This window comes from Rhipicephalus microplus, chromosome 8 (genome assembly GCF_043290135.1).
Source record: "Rhipicephalus microplus isolate Deutch F79 chromosome 8, USDA_Rmic, whole genome shotgun sequence".
Classification (NCBI taxonomy): domain Eukaryota; kingdom Metazoa; phylum Arthropoda; class Arachnida; order Ixodida; family Ixodidae; genus Rhipicephalus; species Rhipicephalus microplus.
The window spans coordinates 20044682-20065938 of record NC_134707.1 but is presented as its reverse complement, the minus strand read 5'-3'; the positions used below and the strand labels follow the sequence as shown (position 1 = coordinate 20065938).

At 47.6% G+C, this 21257-nt stretch overlaps 1 protein-coding gene across 2 annotated transcripts in view; it reads right to left on the bottom strand.

Annotated features, from left to right (window-relative positions):
* Positions 1-5310: 5310 nt before the first annotated feature.
* The window catches only part of LOC119164229 (chymotrypsin-2), a 40201-nt gene continuing 24254 nt past the window's right edge, over positions 5311-21257 (bottom strand). For both annotated transcript variants that reach the window (XM_075870379.1, XM_075870380.1), the window contains one exon: positions 5311-5621. In XM_075870379.1, coding sequence (XP_075726494.1) covers positions 5424-5621 — 198 coding nt within the window. In that variant the 3' untranslated portion in view covers positions 5311-5423. The remainder of the gene's footprint in view (positions 5622-21257) is intronic.

Genomic DNA, 21257 nt, shown 5'->3' with positions numbered 1-21257 from the left:
TTTTGAGAGATTGTTTAAGCTAAAGGGCCGGGATATATATGGGTGTAGTGGCAGTGCTTTCGTGGACGGATGCAGTCAGGTGGTCCACCATCACATTGCCTTGGATCTTGCAGCTCCCTGGAACCGAGCACACTAACACAGGTTGTTTGAGTGTGTAGAGTGTGCGTAAAATAGAATAAAGTGAGACGAGGATGGGTTTTTTAAGAGTTTGTAGAGCTTCTAGTGCACTAAGGGAGTCCGTATAAATTACTGATCTTTGTAATTGTAATTGTTTGTCGTGTTTAGCGGCCAGAAGTATCGCGTAAGCTTCTGCTGTGAAGATGCTTGTATCTAGATTAGAGGGCCAGCATCTGAAAAGGATGGGCCGACCGCAGCGTACAATAGAGAAGAGTTCGGTCTCAAGGCATCTGTAAAGAACTCAGGACGTGTGTATTTGTGTTGAAGTTCCAGGAAGTATGGTTGGATATGGGTGATAGGCGCGTGTTCTGTAACTTCTAGGAAAGACACATCGTTGTCTAAAGTTTGCCACTGCCATGGTGGCGGGCATACTGCAGAAACCGTTAAACTTTGTCCAAGTGACACACCAGTTTCCTCAGCTAGAGCGTTCAGGCGAACAGAGTAGGGCTGCGTCATCGAAGGCTTGGTTTGAAATAGAATAGAGCTCGATAAATAATTAGTAGTGGAGTATAAGGGGTACTTCTTGTCTGATTTTACCTTAAAGAAATATACAAAGGAAACGTAAGTTCTTTGCAGATGAAGCAACCACTCATTTGACTCAACGTGGAGGCTTTTTACGGGGCTGGTGCAAAAAGCACACGTAGGAAGTCAGATGCAAATGGTGGACAGGGTCAAGCATTTGCAAGGTACTTGGTGCTACATACTGATAAATGATCGCCCCATAATCAAAGCGTGTGCATATTAGCTTTTAGAAAGATTTATCAGGCATTTTTTATCACTACCCTATAATGTCCGCGATAAAACCTTGAATACATTCATTGCATTCAGGCACTTCTTTTTGAGATGTTTAATGTGAGGAATGAATTTTACTTTCTTGTCTAAAATGATGCCCAAACATTTTTGCTCGGATTTCGCTGGTAGCCTCTCACCATGCAGGTCAATGTCTGGATCTGGATGGAGACCTCTCTTTCTTGAGAATAAAATGCTGGTGTTCTTTTGTGGCTTAACGATAAATCCATTCTGGTCTGCCCACTTCATTACCTTATTCAAGCAGAGTTGAACCTGCAACTCGCACATTGTGAGCTTGCATGATTTGTAACCTATCGTCGTCGACGTATGTACAATATGACATGTTTCATGGAATACAGGTGTGCAAGGTATTCATTTTTATATAAAAGTAACAAGACATTCCCCACTCGAGCATAGAAAGTGCAATCCGACAAATAACTCTGAGTTATGCTCAGCGTATTCCTCGGACACCTGAGTGTGAGAGGTCTCGCAATATTCCAAAGTGTCATGTGGTGTCGTAAGCTTTCTTCATATCGAGAAAGACAGATAGGAAAAATCGCTTATGAAGAAAAGCATCTCGTATCTGTGCCTCCATACGTACCAGGTGGTCAATGGTGGATCTGCAATCGCGAAACCCACACTGGTACAGATCAAGTGGGCTGTTAGTTTCAAGGAAGTGTACGAGTCGGTGATTTATAATCTTTTCGAAAAGTTTGCATAGGCAGCTTGTCAGTGCTATGGGCCTGTAACTTGTAACGGAGGATGAATCCTTGCCTTCTTTCAAAATGGGAATAACAATGGGCTCTTTCTAGATCTAAGGGATGTCGCCGGCAAACCAGATGGCATTGTAGAGGTAGGGTGAGGTTTTTTTGCGTTTTGAGAGGTAGGTCCTTCAAAATTTCAAAGACCACACGGTCAGACCCCGGAGCGGAAGTGCTTTAGCAGTTTAGAGATCCTTGTAGTCCTGCTAGGGAGAAAGGTTGGTTGCATGCCTCGTAGTGTGTACATTTCGTATCTAGTTTCTGTTTCTCCACTCTTGTATTATACAGTTGGAACTTATGAGAGTAGTGTGACGAGCTGGAAACTTGCTCAAAGTGTGCTCTTAGGTGATTTGCCTGGTATTCCAAGCTGTCACCTTGTGCGTCCACCAGAGGGAGCGCATATGCTTGCTTTCCTTTTGCCCTTCTTTCCGGGTTCCACACCTTACCTCAATGTGTATAATATGATGCCAGATAATTTTTTTCCAACTTTTCCTCTTTCCTGTCTGCGCGTTCTCCTACCCTGGGATTTTATGTTCTTGAAATTTGTGAAATTCTCGGCCATACGTCAATCTCGCCGCAATTGTTACGCTTTGTTTTGTTTTTTACGCGCTTTTAGACACTCATTACTCCTCCGAGGGACACGTTGTTGGCCAGGTAGTTCATTTTTTTAGGAATACATTTGGTGGCAGCGTCCATTAGAAAAGCTATGAAGTAGTCCCCAGCAGGCTCTATGCTTAACGCACACAAGTAAGTACATGTTAAGTAAGTACCTGTGGAGGACATTCATATGATATTGGTGTACTTAACTCTACTGGTAAATGGTCACTTCCATAAAGATTATTTATGATTATGCATGTGAGTAAAGATAGGAGGGATGGAGATACAATGCTTATGTCTATGGAGGAGTGGGTACTGTTAGCGAGGTTTTAATATGTAAGCTCTTTCCTATTCAGGAGACAGGCACAAGACGAGAAAAGGAACAGTTTAATTAGGCGACCTCGCACGCCGCAACGACAGTCACCCCATAGACTACTATGTACTTTAAAGTCCCCTAGAACAAGATAGGGTTCGGGAAGTTCATCTGTCAAGGACTGGAATTCGCGTTTGTGAAGTTGAAAATGTGGAAGTATGTGTATAGAGCAAAGGGTGACGAGTTTGCTTAGAAGCACCGCTCGAACAGCAACTGCCTCAAGATACGTTTGGAGTTTTAAGTGCTTACTTGCTATACCTTGCTTATCTATAACATATACACTTCCGGATGATGCCAGGGCATCACTGCGGTCCTTTCAGAAAATAATGTAACTGCGTAAAAAGGGTGTGTGTTTAGATTGTAAGCGTGTTTCCTGTACACACAGCACCTTTGCTGAGTGTTTGTGTAGAAGTTCTTGGATGCCGTCGAGGTTTTTAAGAAGGCCTCTGACGTTCCATTGTATAATCTCTGTTTCCATATTGGTGGAAAGTAATGCTGTGCTGTGTGTACAAAATAAAGTGGCCGTTCAAGTGGTAAGTTGTAGCTTAAGTAGCAGGGCCGTCATCAGGCTCTGTTTTTGGTTTCTTGGTTTCTTGGGTAGCGCACTCAAGGGAGCCACGCTGCACTTCCGACACCTGAGGTACCGTGTTTAGGTCCATTGCCTCATGTGAGGCACCAGACGCCTGCGTACCGCATGCTGCTGTTGAGCATCTGCGACCTCGCCTGGTGAGATGTGGTTGGTAGACTCGAAGACGCTGGAGTCGCCTGAGTCTCTCACTTGGTAGGTGGAGCAGGCGGCGGCCACCCCACCCGATGGCTCACTTTGCGTGGGCCTCGATAGTAGCGGGGGGGGGGGGGATGTGACGCTGCCCTCTGACGCGCCGCATCAGCGTAAGTTGTGCCATCAAAAGCTGAAGACCTTCGGCGCGCTTCATTGAAGGAGATGTTTTCGCGAATCTTCATTGTGATAACGTGCTTTTCTTTTGTTACTGTGGGAAAGAACGTGAACATGCCACGTCTGTCACAGTTTACACAATGTGGGGTTTCATTATATTTGCCAGACACATGGCCTTGGCTACCACATTTTTCACAAGCAGGTCGACCACGAGAGCTTTGAGAGCCATGACCGAACCTTTTACACTGATAACATTGGCGAGGGTTTCGTATGTAGGGTCTGATCGATGTCTTAGTATAGCCAGTTTCTGTTGTTTGTGGTAGTTAACTGGTGGAAAAGGTCAGTACCAAGTGTTTCGTGGGGATTTGCTAATTGTTCCTTCGGATGACGATTCGCTTCACAATGGTCACATTCTGTTCTTTCAAGCCCTGGAGGAGTTCAGCCTCATTCAAGTCAAGAAGGTCTGTGTCGAAAACAACTCCACGTGCAGAGTTCATGGATAGATAGGTTGTTACGCTGATGGGAATATCACCGAATGTTGCAAGGTTCTTAGATTGTCAAATAGATTTTTGTCACAGGCTTCTGAAAGAAGGTCTCCACTAGCCATTTTTTTGTAACTTTATAGTCATCACCTAGCGTGGCTGTCAGTAACCACAATACTATGAACGAAGACACTGTTCTGGCTGTTTTGTTGGACTTCCCACTGCGTACGACGTGATAGCGGGAGAATCATTCTTTGGGCCGGCTGAAAAAGAAAAATTTTTCGGTGCGTACGCGCTTTGAAGTGGCACTATCACTGAGGAGTGGAAAAGTACTATGCATGATAGTGGAATATAATTCAGTAACAATGGTGGCCACACACCACGGAGCCCTACGAGTGGATGCTACAAGATTCGTGAATTGAGAAACATGCAGACGCCAGCCATACACCGCTACGATAACCTAATGCACGTAGGCCAAAGATGGCTTGTTGCACAAGGTTAACCCAAGCCGCCTATGAACATGGGGAAGTAACAACAGATTAGAAGACAGGACAGACGAGAAAGAGGACAGGAAAGAAAAAGATCAGAGAGGGGGGTAAGGAAAGGCGACTGCCGATTTTCCCGGGGTAGGTCAACCCAGGGGTGCCGTCTACGTAAAGCCGAGGCAAAAGGGGTGTGTTGCTTCAGCTGGGGGCCTAAAAGGTCCAATCACCTGGCTTTGGCTCAAACCCCGGATCCCCTTTTGCCCGGACACGGCAAAGTCACATACGGTTAGACGTAGCAAGGAGTCGTAACCCCCCGTTAGCTCAGGATCATGGTGCGTCAAATAATAGCCACAGTCTACCCAGCTCAATGAAACTCTTCTGGAGGAACATCTTTCCCGTCTACAGCAACTTCAATAAAGATGGCGCACGCGGTTGCATGACTGCATGAGGGCGAAGCGTGGGAACGCACTGTGCGTCCCAAAGTTGTCGCCAACGCCTGATGCTACAAGCGCCCTGAACTAGTGGTCCAACAGCGATTCTTCAATAAAACTACAGTGTAAATAGGTTTAATTCACTCTCTCTCTTCCTCAGTCACGTGACTTAAATTCTAACAGTAATCAGCGTAGGTTAAAGCGGATGTGTACGTCGTCTGGCAATAATCTCGGCACATGAGCGCATGCAATGTTGGCGTCCTCCTTTCAAAAGTATATACCTTGCGGAAACTGTCTAAACATCAAAAGCCACTTGAGAATGCAGTCAAAGAAATGATTGTTTATTTGACCATACCCACACCACCAGGCGTATGGGATGTGTTACCACGTCGAAGTTCAGTCAAGCAAAAAAGGAAGGATTTCCCTTGAACTTCTAGGCCTTTGTTATGTCGAGAGGCATGTAGTCGGCACTCGAGGAGGTTGCCCAAGTCAGCCACATGGCGTGACCGCTAACTCGTGTGTACACGTCCGGGAGTTTGCCACCGCATTTACCACGTACGTACGAACTGATGCCGACTTGCTGGAAGCGGTTAAATGGTGTCTTGATCATCAATGGTCCACCGGAGTCTCCCTAGATAAAAAAGATAACAAAGTATATCAAGGCGAAATATTTCGAGGGCTTATCAAATACAAGTAGTGGTCCATGGCGTCGTAAAAACCCAGAGATTCAAAACACCATCATCATATTATAGCTTCGTCCTATTACGTCATCATACAACACATGCTATTGAAATGAGGGATGTCCTTGAGATGTCATCGTTGCATCACATAACAACACCACGGTGTTGACGATAGAACGGGATATGCAGAAGTATGCGGCGCCTTCGATACTGCAGGTAGTCCAGAGCAACGTTAGATGCAGAAAGATTTCGGCGCTGCGGAAGGGTGCCGGAGATAATTATGATAGAGTGATAGAAAACGAATTTGCCTTGGAGTCGTATTCGCAATGTTCATATACTGTCACACCGCCTAATGGAATTCAGGAGCGTCCTCTCAAGGATGATCAGTAGGCAGACTTGTTCGGCGGTGCTAGCCGCAGTGTTAACGTGTTAGAAAGGAACAAGCACAAACCACTTTGTATGTTTCGGGAATCAGTAAGTATACTGGACCGTTTGTGACACGATAAATCTGATTGGTCCTTGCGATACGCAAAGCTTTCGTGAAAATTTGTGGCAACTCGCGCTTTCGATTAGAGCCCGCAGGGTACACATATCAGCTTCACGAGATTTTCTGCAGCCACTTTGAATAGTTAAATGTTATCGGCGGACCATTAGAGTTGAAACTCACCTTTTGTACGTGCGTATAGCATTCGTCAGTGCTTTTGTAGCGCATAAATTTTAGAACATTCATTTTACGCGCAACGTAGCGCAGGCTCGCGATTTGCGTTTTTAAACCTTGGCCTATGCTGCGTCGCTTGTTTTTTTAGATGCGGAGCATCTAATACTCGAGGCTTGTAGTGCGGCGCCGTCCGCAAGCTTCCTCCTCCTTCTTCCACCATCTGTGCATCCCTTCGTCCTCTACACACCGCGCGCGCTTCCCTCCTCCACCATCTGTGCACCCTTCCTCCTCTACACACCACGTGCGCTTCTCCCCTTCACGAACATTCGCTAGCTGTATAATGTAGCGCGCATGCGCCGTCCCGCTTCGAGAACATCGGCAGCTGACGCGCGCGCATGCGCCGTCGCGCTTCGAGAACATCCGCAGCTGACGCGCGCGCATGCGCCGTTGCGCTTCTCCCCCTTCTCGAACATTCGACAGCTGACGCGCGCACGCACCGTCACCCACCATCTGTGCCGCGCGCGCTTCTCCCCTTCGAGAACATTCTACAATTCTCCTGATTCTCCAGTGGACGCGCATGCGCCGTCGCGCTTCGAGAACATTCAACAGCTGACAGTGCATGCGCCGTCGCGCTGTATATATACTCAAGGTCGGCGCTCGCTCGCTCAGTTGCCGCTCGTCGGTTGGTTTGTACGGCGCGTTGACGTCCAAGGTCGCGGTGAAATGAATTCCAACGAATCCACAAACACAATGATCGACGTCCCTTCGACCAGCGCCGCCCTTTCGCATACGTGTGTACGTGTTCACTCATTTAACACCCCCTCCTACAACCACATTAACCAATTTAGCCATCGACCCAAGTAAGTCGCAATTTAACACCCCATTTCACAACCACGTTAACCAATTTAGCCATCGACCCAAGTAAGTCGCACTTTAACACCCCGTTAACCAATTATATGCTCCGCATCCTCCTCAGTGTTCCCCCGAGGGAAGCTGCGGGCAATTTTTTTTACGTTCGTTGATGGATGGCAGCACACTGCAAGCGATTTCTTTCTTTGCGGGTGTCGAAGTGAAATGATTTCCGCGGTCCGCACCCTCAGATAAACATGGTGAGCAACACCATGTGGGTGCTGTGCGTAGTGAAGGACGCGTTGTTGGTGCTATCGAAGTCGTTTGGCGGCGAGAATTCCTCAGATTACTTTCAACAGTGATGTTCCAAGAAACCGTCTTCACGTCGACGATTTTTCACTGGACGGAGATGGTTGTGAACGCGCTGAGAGTGACAGCGGGGATGAATGATCAGCTGCTAGCTCACAAGCAGAGAGATGCACTTCACGTACCGTCATGCGTTAATGTTTTTTCGCACTGGTAAGTCATTTGTTTGTTTCTATTGTATAATATCCTTCATCGAGCTCAAAAGAAAAGCACATTTTTTCTTGTGATTGGAAAATGTCCTAATTACAGTGGATATTGAAAAGTGCCGCATGCCGCGAACATGCTCCAGCTCGACCAGCGATGCGAAATAGAGCAATAAAAAATGCAGTGACGACTACAGCCCACGCTAACTTCACCTGCACTTCGCCAGTGCCGTTCAAAGGACGTTGTTGTTCGACGTAGCGAAACGTGTAAGCGTGTCGATATCCTTGATTAGATCGCACTGATGGAACCAGCAACGTCCGGGTGCAGGGAATCGCGCAAAGTTGGTCTGCTCATGAGTGTGACAAAAGCGCTACTTAGTGCGTAGGTAAATGCTTCTGTTCCGTTGAAGAAGCTGCTGCATGATGCTTACAGCGCAAGTAATGACGACGGCGTATTATATTTGGAAACTATCGCTACGTTAAACATTCGGTCCACTGCAGCCGCGATGGTGCGCTACTCACTAGTGGCCTACTACTGTGGCAAATCTGCCAGACAGGCTCGGCACTAATGATCTCGGAGTGCCATTCAGTTCATAGGTGAATTCTAGTTCGCGCAGTTTTCTGTACTACGCTCAGGACTATGCAAATCATCGTTGATACACGGTCGATCAGCTGTCACAACCACCCTATGAGCAACGAAGAAAGGGACCCGGACCTGATCACCTGGCTACTTTAAAAATCAAGGGAACAACAGAACGAGCCAGCGCCTGTGGCTCGTGCCTGTGCCCGCCGCCTCTTCTTTCTTTATTTGTAACACATTCCCGCGGCCGGCAAATTAGCGCACGTTTTAGGAAATCCTTGAATGACTCTGCCAGGAGGTGCTACACAGAGACGATGAAGGGTTTTGGCGACGGCGATGAAACTTGGGGAGGTGGTGGCTTTTCTTGCGTGGGAAGACGTTCATTCAAGCTATGGTATTTAGATGACTTCGCGGTGGCGTTGTTTGATATCCTTATTGTTCCGTCTCGAGACCCGGTGCGCTTGCTTCCCTGCTTGGTGCTCCCGATAGCGTCGACATGATGCCCAAACTCACGCTGGTGGATTTTGAGCTTCTTGCGTCGCTTCTTGTAATATGATGCGTCTGAATTTAGTCTGCTTTGTAGACTCTGAAGACTTCTTAGTAACCTGCGTTATCCATGTGCTGTTGTTAGCGTTTAATATGAAGCCTCTGCATATGCTGCGCAAATATGTTCTGCTTGACCCTTTCGGGAGTCAGGTGGTCGTGATCATGTGCCTAACTTGCAGCTGCTTCCGGTCTGAATGAAGACTCCTGAATTGACGATTTTTCTTTCTCGCTCGACCAGGACAACGATGACGCTGACAGATCATGGTTCCGTCGCGTGGCGACTTCACCAACGATGAGAATCTCGGCCACCTTCGAGGGCAGCAGAGGTTCGTTTATGTGTGCTGTTGCTGGTGGCACATTGTCGGTGTCCAGTACAGCATCTCGGACGACGGCGTAAACGAGCTTACGTTTATGGTCGCGAGATTCTCAGCCATGGCGGCGTATTTGGTAGTATCATTGCAGAAGTCTCCCGACAACTTCGCAATCACACTGTGTCCTGCTTCGCGAGAGTCCTTCTTTGCACCGGATCCCTTCAGAATGCGCATAGCGTAGTGCTGGAGCTGTGTGATGTGGTGCTTGTACATGCAGCGCAGTTCTCTGGTGTCAGGCGACATCTCATGATGTGTGGTAGCACCGTAGGCGACAATAAGGTGCACGTACTCGGTTGAGCGCGCGGCTCGTAACAGCACTGCTCCTCGCACTCCCAGTCCTTGGCTTGCTTGGACTTGAGGGGAGACGAGCTAGAGACCACATCGCCAGAATCTGGCTTGAGGAAAGTGTAAGGAGAGTTGTAGGACTCCACGTACTGTTGCTTTTGGGGCAGGTCCTGAAGGCACACGGTGCCACGTGATCGATAGTACATGCATTTGCCCTCTTCGTCTAGTAAAAGATACTGCCTTGGTGAGCTGCAGCTCAGACCGCATGAAACCGGGTACTTGTGGTCGATGAGCATGGTGTATCCGTGGTTTCCCTTGGACATCGAGATCTCCATAGCGCACTTTGTGGACGAGTATTTCTGCCGAAGCGCCGTGGATCGCGTGGAAAGCGGCAGTTCCTTCGGTCTGCGTTCAAAGCTCATTCGAGTTGTGCTTGACGTTGATGCTGGCAGGCCACTGGAAGGCGAAGTCGTCGCTTTCTTCGACGTCAATGCGGGAGGAGTTCTGAGGCAGGTCGAAAGCGAAGTCGCGGCCTGAGGCGACTTCGAGGCGAGAGGAGTCGTTAGGCTGGTCGCAAGCGAAGTCGCGGCCTGCTGCGATGTCGGTACGAGAAGGGTCGTGAAGCCAGTCGAAAGTGAAGTCGTCACCTGTTGCGACGCCGAGGTGATTGGAGTCGTAAGGCTGGTCGCAAGTGAAGTCACAGCCTGCTGCGATGTCGGTACTAGGGGGGGTCGTGAAGCCGGTCGAAAGTGAAGTCGTGGCCTGCAGTGACGTTGAGGCGAAAGGAGTCGTGAGGCCGGTCGCAAGCGAAGTTGCAGCCCGCGGTGATGTCGAGGCGAGAGGGGTCGTGAGGGCGGTTCACTGTGAAGTCTCGGCCCGCTGTGACGTCGAAGCGAGAGGAGTTGATAGGGCGGACGAAGACGAAGTTGCTGCTTGCTTCGACGTTGAGGTGAGAGAGGTCGTAAGGCTGATTGAAGATGACGCCGTGGCGGGCTGTGATATGTATGCGAGAGGCTTACCGAGTAGGATGGCTGTGTCTTTGACGGATACGGGTTGGGTTGGTGGCAACGGCTTGGTTGCGCGGCGAAGTCTTCCTTGAGCGCAGATGACTTTGCCTTTGAACTGGCTGGTGGTGGTCAGGTCTGCTAACAACTCATAATAATGAAGAGCAGCTTGGATATCATTGTTTAAGTCCATGAGTTTGCTGATCTTCGCGACGATAAGGTCGAGTACATCTTCGAGCTTCTCAAGAGGGCTTGACGAGTCTTCCAGCAGGTCATCAAGCGATAAGATGTGTTGCGTGGTGGCTTTTAAACGAAGCGGTGCTTGGCGATGAGTTTACCCATTGGCGAAAGTCGAGGACCAAACGGCCGGGTGGGTTGCGGCACCAGAACGAAGTGTGAGGAACGAAGAAAGGGATATGACCCCGATCATCTGGCAACACCGAAAATCAAGGGAACAACTGAACGAGCCAGCGCCCGCAAATCGAGCTCACGCCCGCCACCCCTTCTTTTTTTCTTTATTTGCAACACACCCCTTGCACTGCGGCAAGAAATGAGGTAGCGAACATTCAGCAGTTCCTATCGGTTGGGAAAGTACTTTGGTTCGATATACATTCATTTTACAATCAATAGTTCATCCGGTGAAAGCGGCACGGGGAGCACGTCCATGCGTCCTATCTTTTCTTATGCGAGTTCACGGGTTGATCATCCTTCCGCAGCCATCTTTGATTGCACGGTGCGCCACCCATAGGTCGTGGGCATTGCGAGTGATGCGATTGATTGATTTGTGGGGTTTAACGTCCCAAAACCACGATATGATTATGAGAGACGCCGTAGTGGAGGGCTCCGGAAATTTTGACCACCTGGGGTTCTTTAACGAGCACCCAAATCTGAGCACACGGGCCTACAACATTTCCGCCTCCATCGGAAATGCAGCCGCCGCAGCCGGGATTTGAACCCGCGCCCTGCGGGTTGCGAGTGATGCGAATGCATGACGAGCAGTGGTATTTGATTTTCTCTGTGGGAGTGCGAACGTGCTCTAGATCAACAGGTCAGGAACTACAAGGTGGGTTCAAGTTAATTTCCCGTATTTAAATGACATTTGACAGGGCAGTTTTTTCTGTAACGCGAAAAATTTCATAAAAACATCTCATCATGAAAGCATCAAGCACAACAGACACACAAAAATGTAGCTGGCATGACTTTCAAACTTTATGAATAGGCCTATGGTAGCCGACATCAGTATAGGTACGCTATGAAGAGAATTGAACATGATCTAAGCAAACCAGGCAGCAATAGAGCCGTGTATGCACTAAGACGTATGCAGTAAAGCAGATGGTTGTACTAACAAATCAGGAAGAAGGTACCTCCCCGTATAGATAGCTATAGTTAATTAGCTGAAGAGTATTACAGCTATCTTTGCATTTCAATTCAGTCTCCGACTCCTGGACCTCCTTGTGTATACTGAATTGCAATTACTTGAGTTTATGAGAATACTACAGTTTTTGAATTTCTGAAATTTCTCAATTTGTTACAATCATCAAGCTGATCGTAAACTGAAATGGAATGACGTCAGAAGGAGTAGTATCTACAAAAAAGCGGAAATCTAACTAATAACAACAGGGGACCTATTGAAAGGTTTGTAGAGGATGCATAGGCAAATTCGCTGAAGTTTAGGTAACACGAGGTCTGCTGAAAGACAATAAGGATACCACAATTTTGAAAATATGCCAACTCGACATCAATAATTATGAAAAGAGACATCAATAAGTTCAATAAATACAGGCCAATCAGCTTATTCAAATGAAGTTGACGCCATATTTCAGTTAACCAAGGGGCTAAAGAGGACTGCGTAAAGGCTGATCAGTACGAAACCATATTAATGTTAAGGTGACAGTGTTTGTCACCAGGGCTTAATGTTGGCCAAAACCTTTCATGTATGTGAGTTGTAAAACAATGATGAACATTTTTTTTTCAATTAACTGTATGTAAGGAGAGGTTGGTGCCAATGCGAATTATGAACATTGTTTGACAATACCGTACATTTAATTGCTGTAAATTTGGTTGCATATAGGTGTGTTTTACCAATCATGTTGCCAAAACATTTTAGGCCCCTTATAGTCACACATTGTTAATGATGAACATTGTTTGACAATAAAAATGTGTGACTATTATGGGCCTAAAATGTTTTGGCAACATGATTGCGTAAAACACACCTATACGTAACTAAAATTACAGCAATGAAAAGTAGGAATAACAATGGTTATAAAATGTACATTGTTGCGAATACATTTCAGTGAATTATTAGGGGGAAAAGACAACAGGCAAAATGGTGGTTGTTCATGAGCTGCCAACGTCGTTTGCTTCTTCCTCCTTCACTTCTAAATCTTGAGAAGTGTGACACCGCACATTGATCCGTGGTGGTGTTTCGACGACCTGGCACTTATTCGAAGGCGTGCGACAAAAAATACTGCTTCAGGTGAGAAACATTAACGACGTCTGAAGATGTGGAAGACGCAGCGGGGTCGTGAAGTGCTATTTCATAGGTAGCTTCAGTTAGCTTGCGTAGCACAGTGTAGGGGCCGGAGTATTTAGGCAGCATTAGGAACAGGCCGATATGCCGAGATGGAGACTGCAGGATGACAAGGTGGCCCGGATTAAAAGAAGGTTCTGGTGCTCGTAGTGATATTTGTACTTCTGGTGCACTTTGAAGTCGGCAAGGCGTCGAAAGGCAATCTGGCATGACTTTTCGGCCGTGATGATACCATGATATGGCCGTGGTGGTGGCGAGCATACGTTCGACAGGTTGGCAGGACTGCACCCTAGCATATCAAAGCGTAAGGTCGGTTCTAGTTCAGAGAGAAGACGAAGGCGAGAATATTCAGCAGTGTCATGGCGTAAGGTGTAGTACGTGACAGTGACGAAAGGTAGCGCAGTTTCCCAGTCACGATGATAGTTGAAACATAGATGAAGATCATGACAGTGATCTTGTGATCCACTCTGTCAGACTGTTTGTGTGGGAATGGTAAGCCGTCTGAAGCTCGTGCTTTGTTGCCAAAGAACGAAGTATATCACCGATGACTTTAGATAGAAAGTAGCGACCTCGGTCTTTGAGAAGTTGGCGAGTAGCACCGCGGTGCGAAATGGCGAACTGCCCATAAAATTGCCAATCAGACCCGTTCAGTAATGAAATATTTGCGTTCGGCAGGCGAAAGCAGCACACTGGCATATGCAAGGACTCTATTGTGGCCGGAATGTCGCTGAGCTAGCACAGCCCCTATTCCGTAGTCGCTAGCGTCAGTGTGGTCCTTGCTTGGCTCGAACGCGTTGAAGTAGTCGAGAATGGCCGTGCGGTGAGCAACGTAATCAGGCGTGAAAAAGCAGCGGCTTGTCCAGGACCCAAGAAAAATGGCACGTCCTTCTGTACGACATAAGTTACTGGGCATGCAATGTCCGCGTAGTTTCTTTACAAACCGTCTCATATATCAAAATAGGCACACAAAACTGCGAACATTTTTGGCGCAAGTTCGTACAAAAAAATTGAGAACAGCCCGAAATTCGGCAGGATTGAGACATATACCAAATTAGTTGATTGATTGATTGATTGATTGATTGATATGTGGGGTTTACCATCCCAAAACCGTGATATGATTATGAGAGACGCCGTAATGGAGGGCGCCGGAAATTTCGACCCCCTGGGATTCTTTAACGTGCACCAAAATCTGAGCACACTGGCCAACAACATTTCCGCCTCCATCGGAAAAGCCACCGCCACAGCCAGAATCCAATCCTGCGACCTGCGGGTCAGCAGCCGAGAACCTTCGCCACTAGACCACCATGGTGGGGCGATGCCAGATGAGTCAACAAGCTTCCCGAGAATGGCAACTTTGCGGTGTCCCAATTTGCATTTCGAGGACTTAAGATGTAGACCAGCCGCACGAAACAATGATGGTAGCAAGTCGGTCGAGGTGAGTCGCGAATTCAGTCCAAACACAATGACATCGTCAAGGTAACAAAGACGGATGGGCCCTAATGTTGCGCAAAAGTGTGTTGCTCATGCCCTCGAGCGTGGCTGGCGCAATGCACGAACCAAATCATAATAACTGTGAACTCCACAAAGAAACATCTGCAAAAAAATTCCAAGTGTTACCCTTCTTGTCAACAGGTGTAGCCCACAGACTAGAAGAAGGCTCAATATTGTCTTTTGTGAGCATCTTGTCAACCTCCTCTTGGATTACTTGGCACTCTGATAGCGACAGGGGGTAAGCATACCCGTGGTTTGGAGCCTCGTTAGGGGTATCGATGCGATGCTTGACTGGTGAGGTTTCACCTACAGGTTTGCCATTCAAGTCAAAAATAGGTAGAGAGAAGATCATAAAGTTATACCTGAGAGGGAGAAAGATCTGAAGCAATCATGCAGGTTTCTTACATTTCTTTGCAGTGTTGAAGATGCAGGTGCGTGAGCTATATGTATGTTTGAAGAGAAGGGAAAGGGCAGCTCAGGTGACACCGATGAGATTTCACAAGCCTGTGATGGCAATAAAGTGGCAAGGGCAATGCCTTGTGGTATAATTTAAGAACTGGGTTCGATGTTCAAAAGAGTGAGAGATGTCTTGTTTGCCGTGATAGCTATAACGGTGTTTAGAAAAAAATACACTGTGTGCCATTAAAACACTCAACACGGCGAGAAAGAGACACGACGTAATCACCATCCGGAACACTAGGGTGCGGTTTAAGGGCGACACAGCTTCGTGCTAGGTAGGGGGGGGGGGTTGTAGCCAGACAAACTCGCCGGCTCCGACACGTAAGGGGACGTTGCGTAGTTCAAGTTGCACGACAGTGGCAGAGCAGTCAATGTGAACGTAGTGGTCACTCATGAAATTGAGTCTGAGAATAACGTCATGAGGGCAATCAGCAAGGACATAGAACAGGACAGAAGTTAGGAGGTAAGCGACTTCCACACAAGTGGTGCACATTCCGACCACAGGCGGCGTTCCTCTATTAGCAACACGAACTAATGGGGACTCAGAAGGCATGAGAACCTTAATTAGTTCAGATGAGAGCAACAAATAGAATTATGGGTAATGTTGTCAATTAGAGCAGTAACAGACATACCATCCTTTTCTAAAGCAAGGAGGTTGTGGTCCATGGTCAGGCTAAGCAGAGGGTTTTCAATTCGAGGCGCCAACGCAGTGTCACCTCTGGAAGCTTTATCGTTCAGTTTTCCGAGGATGGGCATCCAATAGGTTGGTACGACGAATATCGAAAGGGCTGAGGTGACCAGGAGTGGTGGTTGTGCGGGGAAGGCGAGCGACTGGAGCGTTGGATTGACGTTACAGAAGCTTGGTTCATGTTCTTGAGCAGCGAACTGCATAGACTGGTTGTCGTAGCGTCGACGGCCGTAAAAGAAGCGAGATGGGGAGGTCCGTGAGCGACAATATTGAGGGTTGTGTCTCACACACTGCCAATGATTGCATATGGGCTTGTAGTCTCGCGTTCTTCAGTGTGCAAGGTCCCGGTAGCGAGGAGACATTTCCGGGACACGTGCAGGTGGCGTCATGGCACTCACTCGAGGTTGCTTGAGGCAGTAGGCGGGCTGAAGTCCAACATTTGCTAGCTCTTCCTGCACAACCTGCTGAATAGAGGAGATTGTTGGTCAAGGATCAATGGATGGCCACATCGGAATAGATGGTAGAGATGCCACCTCGATTTCATGACGCACGATAAAGACTTCGCTCTCGGTGGTACGAAATTGACTGCACGTCAGCTGAAGATCTTCCAAGTTGACGCAGCGGCAGTATTTGGAAGGAGTCTGAACTGCTGGGTAATGTGGGGACTCTTCTGTTCTTCGAATTGCTGGAGCTCTTTCAATATGTCGTGCATGGTTGAGAAGTTCTTCGGCACCAGCTCATTGAAAGCATTGCCTGCAATCCCTTTGAGCACATAGCATGCTTTGTCTGTGACGGTCATGTTCGTATCTGTACGACGGCCAACAGCGAGAACATCCAGTATGTACGATACAGACGACTCGGTTGAAGTTTGGGGCCGGGAGACCAGGCCTTTAGAAGGGATGCGCTGGCGCCCACCTGGTCTATCAAAAAGACCACGGAGCTTCTGCTTACGAGAATCCCAACTAGTTATGTAGGGATCATGAGCCTGAAACCGCACGCCTGCTGTATCGCATATGTAGAAGCCATCATTAACCAGCCTAATTGCTGGGTCCTAATGAAAAACTGTGGCAAAGTGTTCGTATTTCGCGATCAAGACAATTACGATATGACTCGTCTGTGCCACGAAAGTTGCCAGGATTGTGCGGCTGAGTCAACATGACCGGCTCTACCGGAGTCACGATCGAAGTGGAAGCAGGAAGATTACCTTCTGGAGAAATCGTGGGGTAGACATGAACACGTCCGCTGCGTAGTTCTATCTTTAGCCACAGCCAGCGCTTGCGTCAAAATGATGCGAGCGTAGTTCCTAAACATTTCGAGTAGAAAAATACAACAGCAAAGTGACAGTTTTAGTTTTTGTCCTTGTTCACCTATTGCCCCTGGCACATACCCACTGCAGCGGATTGGCCAAGAAGTGAGATGAGTGGTTCTACAAAATAATGCGCAGTTTTTAAATAATGGAGCTTATATATTAGAAAGATTACCAATGATCTAGGAAAACTGCGGTGCTTGATCTAATAAACTTAATTATTTAAAAAAAAGAAAGCAATTTATTCCTAAATAAGAGCAATACTCTAATTTTTATACGTATATAAGCTTGTAGACACGGTAGCATGCTTATACAGAATAATTAGTCGACCTATTAGTTTCATTATATAGTACAGGAAGGCCGCGCATACTGTCGCGCTGGAGAATCCAGAAATAGAAGCTCCAAAAGACAAAATGAAAGGCACACATATACCCATACCAATACCGCGTAAGAGTATTTTCAAAAGGATTTTTCGTATTGTGTTAAACTGCCTGTGGGTAAACTAAATGATCCATTGTTTCCAGTTCACCACAGAACGCGCACAGTGGCGAAGCTGCCTGAGCAGGCCTGTGTTGGTATGATGATGATTTGTGATGTTTAACGTCCCAAAACCACCATATGGTTACGAGAGACGCCGTAGTGGAGAGCTCTAGAAATTTCGACCACCTGGGGTTCTTTAACGTGCGCCGAAATCTGAGCACATGGTCCTACAACATTTCTGCCTCCGTCGGAAATGCAGCCGCCGCAGCCGGAAATCGAGCCCGCGACCTGCGGGTCAGCAGCCTAGTACCTTAGCCACTAGACCACCGCGGCGAGGTGGCCTGTGTTGGTAAAAATTTAGATTTGGTACCCGGAAACGCAGCCTTTTGGTAGCTACTTCTTGTTTACGAGTTTGACAAAGGGCTCTTCGCCTGGGATAAAATAAATGGTGATATTCAGTAGAGTTTGTCAGTGCTGTACTTCTAAAGACTTCCATAAGCACACGTCTGCTGAATCCAGCAGCAGTCACATGAGTGGATGATGGAGAGTGCGGAAAAATCAGACCGCTCATTGACGACTTAGCGGAGCAATCGGCTGGTTCATTTAGAAATAAGCATTTAGGTCCAGACACCCAAACTACTCTGAATGCCTCTTTTACTTGATATTCAGCACCAACAGAAATTGCCGAACAAAGAGATGAGAATCTGTTAATATAACGGCTGATGTGATCACTAGTCAATGTCGTCCTCTTCTGCATCCCTTACTTCAATATCTTGATAACTTCTACGCTACAACAATATCTTTGTGAACGTAGGTGATCATAAAATCCTTTCTACTTGTCACGCATATCTAATCTTAGCGCTTGAAGGCAAGGTAAGGCAGGCACGTACGTTCTATTGAAATAACGACCCTAACGAAAGCCTCTAAAAAGATAGCTCCACAAACCACCTGGACATCAATATATGAAAACCAATAAGTGCAAAAACAAAAACACTTATTCAGATTGAAAAATCACTTCGCTGCCAATGAACTTGCAAGGTAAAAGTGGAGTTTGCAGTCGCCACGGTAACTGAAACAAATCTTGCGATATTAGCTCCTTGTACAAGGCATTCTAGAAGGATCTGTAGTGTGGTAGGTGTCGCACCACAAGTTTCACAATTAGGTAGATGACCAAAGGACAAAATGTGTGTCTTTGCTCAATACTGAGTCTAGACAACCCCACCTAGTTTTCTACAGCACACCTTAGCAACCAGCGTCTGCCTGCCGAATTGTGGCTTGATAATGTGCAGTTCATTCTGTGTCTCACTGAACTATACAGGCTAACTGGTGCACAGTTGGCGTGCATTCGCAAGTAATGACAGATAGTTCACATTTCCCGGAAAGATAAACGTATCAGAATCTTACCGGTGCTTATCTACCGAACAGAAACTTAACGACTTGCTTAGATAGTTCAACGTTAATTGAGAATGACGAACCGAACAATGGAAACGAACATGACTCGTGTAACCTGAAGGGACAAGAAGGAAGCATCGTGGGTCAGGAAACAGACGAATTTCATGGACAGTTCCTCGTGTTGAGAAATCAACACGAGGAACTGGGCATGGGCCCTGTATGTAGTGTGCAGGCAACATAAGTGCTGGTCATTCATAGTAAAGGCTGTAGGTAACATAGCTGCTCGTCATTCAAGGCAAAGGCTGGACTCCAAGAGAAGCTCAATGTACGAGAAAGTGCATAACGATATGTAAGCCGAAAAGACCAAGAAATTGGCTTGTTGCTGCAGCAGCAACGGAACTGAGTTTAGGCATTTTTGTCTTGCAGCAGCCGCACTCAGTCTGACGATTTAAACGTCGTCAAGCAGGTATGAGGCGCCTCCATGTTATTTATATTGCCGCTTACCCATTCGATATGGCGAGTACGAGTCATGGCTGCTTTCTAAAATAGAAGATGTTCTGGGCCAGCGCACGCCCTTTCCAGTGGTTGTTTTGATTTCAGACAGCCATCTTACCAGTTTTTCAGCGCGCCTCTCCCTCGGCTAACTTCTTCCTAGTTGAAGACTTTTTGTAGCACGCGACAACTGGTGGAATTGCTGGGTAACCCCCAGCTGATGTCCTACACGCCTCCTGGTAGCCCTGTGCCTGCAGCGACTACGCTTGTTTACCGCGCAAGCCGAAGAATCCACGGACTACCTCCTGAGATTGGACCTCTTTCCGAGATGACATGAGTGACACCCGCGAACGCTGTGGAAGGCACTGCAGCCTCGAACGTTCGGGGAGGTGCTCCAGGGAAACGCTCCAGCAGCGCATCATTCGCTGCGAAAGCCACAAGTGCCAAAGGTGTTCCATGGCTCAGCCTTTCAGAATGCCAAGGGCTTGCTGGTTCAGTTCGAACGGGTCTCTGACTACAATAATTAGACCGACGTCGGCAAGATGAGGAACGTGTAGTCCAGCCTGGAGGAGGGCGCTCGTACATGGTACAAAAACCGTGAGTTTTTTCCTCATGAAGCGCCTTTTGCCGTCAGTTGCTGCAAAGCTGGGCCAATCCCGATCGCCGTGAACGAGCCGAGTGAGCGATTCAGTCGCGCATCCAAATTGCCGAATGAAACCGTCATGATGCACGTCGAGGACATGACGAGCCCCTCTCGTCGAGCCGACCAGGACATGGCAGAAGAAAAAAAGCTCCGCCATTTAATGCGAGGAGTGAAGGAGCAGCTTTTTGCTGGTCTCGTTCGATGTCCCTCCAAGGCTGTGGATGAGTTTTTGACCGAAGCCACAAATATGGAACAAGTGCTGCAGCAGGTCCCCACTGTATACGACTGGCAAGTGATTGTTGGTTCATCCGTAGGCCACATCGGAGGTACAGAGAGTGGTATAAACACTAAATTTCTCTGCAACCTCATTCGGGCGGTGGTTGGCGACGAGCTGCAAAAGATTCAGTGCCAGTCCTAACCTAGTTAGGGGTCCATCTGCAGCCTCGACAGAACGAAGTACGACAAGCCCTGCAAGTGGCGCCTTCCACTTATGCCCATCTGTTCCGACGGAGCCATATCGTGCATCATAGGCGGAAGCTAGCAGTCGTTATATTCCTTCTTTACTGCGCTTCGTACAACCTATGACTAAGGCTGCACTTTCTTTGCTGCAGCCGATTCAGAATTTGGAAAATCGACAGCCGCTTCCGAGAAAATCAGACGTATGGCGCGCACCAGACAGCACTGTGCTATCACTGTGGTGAAGCTGGGCATAAGTACCGGGAATGTCCCTATCGCTGCCTTGGACTCTAGAGTTTCGCCGTTGACTCGCCACGACAGAGATTCGGTGAACGACCGAGAGCTATCGAAAAGTACCTCTCACAGCAGCTCATGCCAGTGCAGCGGCAGTCGTGGTCCCTGTCTCCAATACGAACTTCTCTAAAATTTTGGAGCCTCCCAGGGGTGGCACAGATTCGCTCGCCGAACCCTAGGTGGAAAAACTAACGACAGCGAGCTTTGGGAATGACGCCACTAACACTCAACGCAAGCAAGGCCTCCCATCGACGCAAGCACGAACCCGCTGCAATTCATCAACGACAGTGATGAAAGCTGGAAGGAGATTTTCTTTGGACATACCTGTGGTAATGGACGGTCACCGCGAAGTTAGGGCATTGTTGGACACAGGTGCAAAGATGAAAGTTGTTACGTAAAAAAACACCAATTCCTACTGCTGGTAGGCATGTACTCAACCCAATCGACATTTGCACTATCAGGGGGAACATTCGGGGACGTACGTTTCTCGCCAGCTGCCTCGTACTTAATGACTGTTCCCGAAACTTAATCCTGGGAGTTAACTTTTTGCGGGA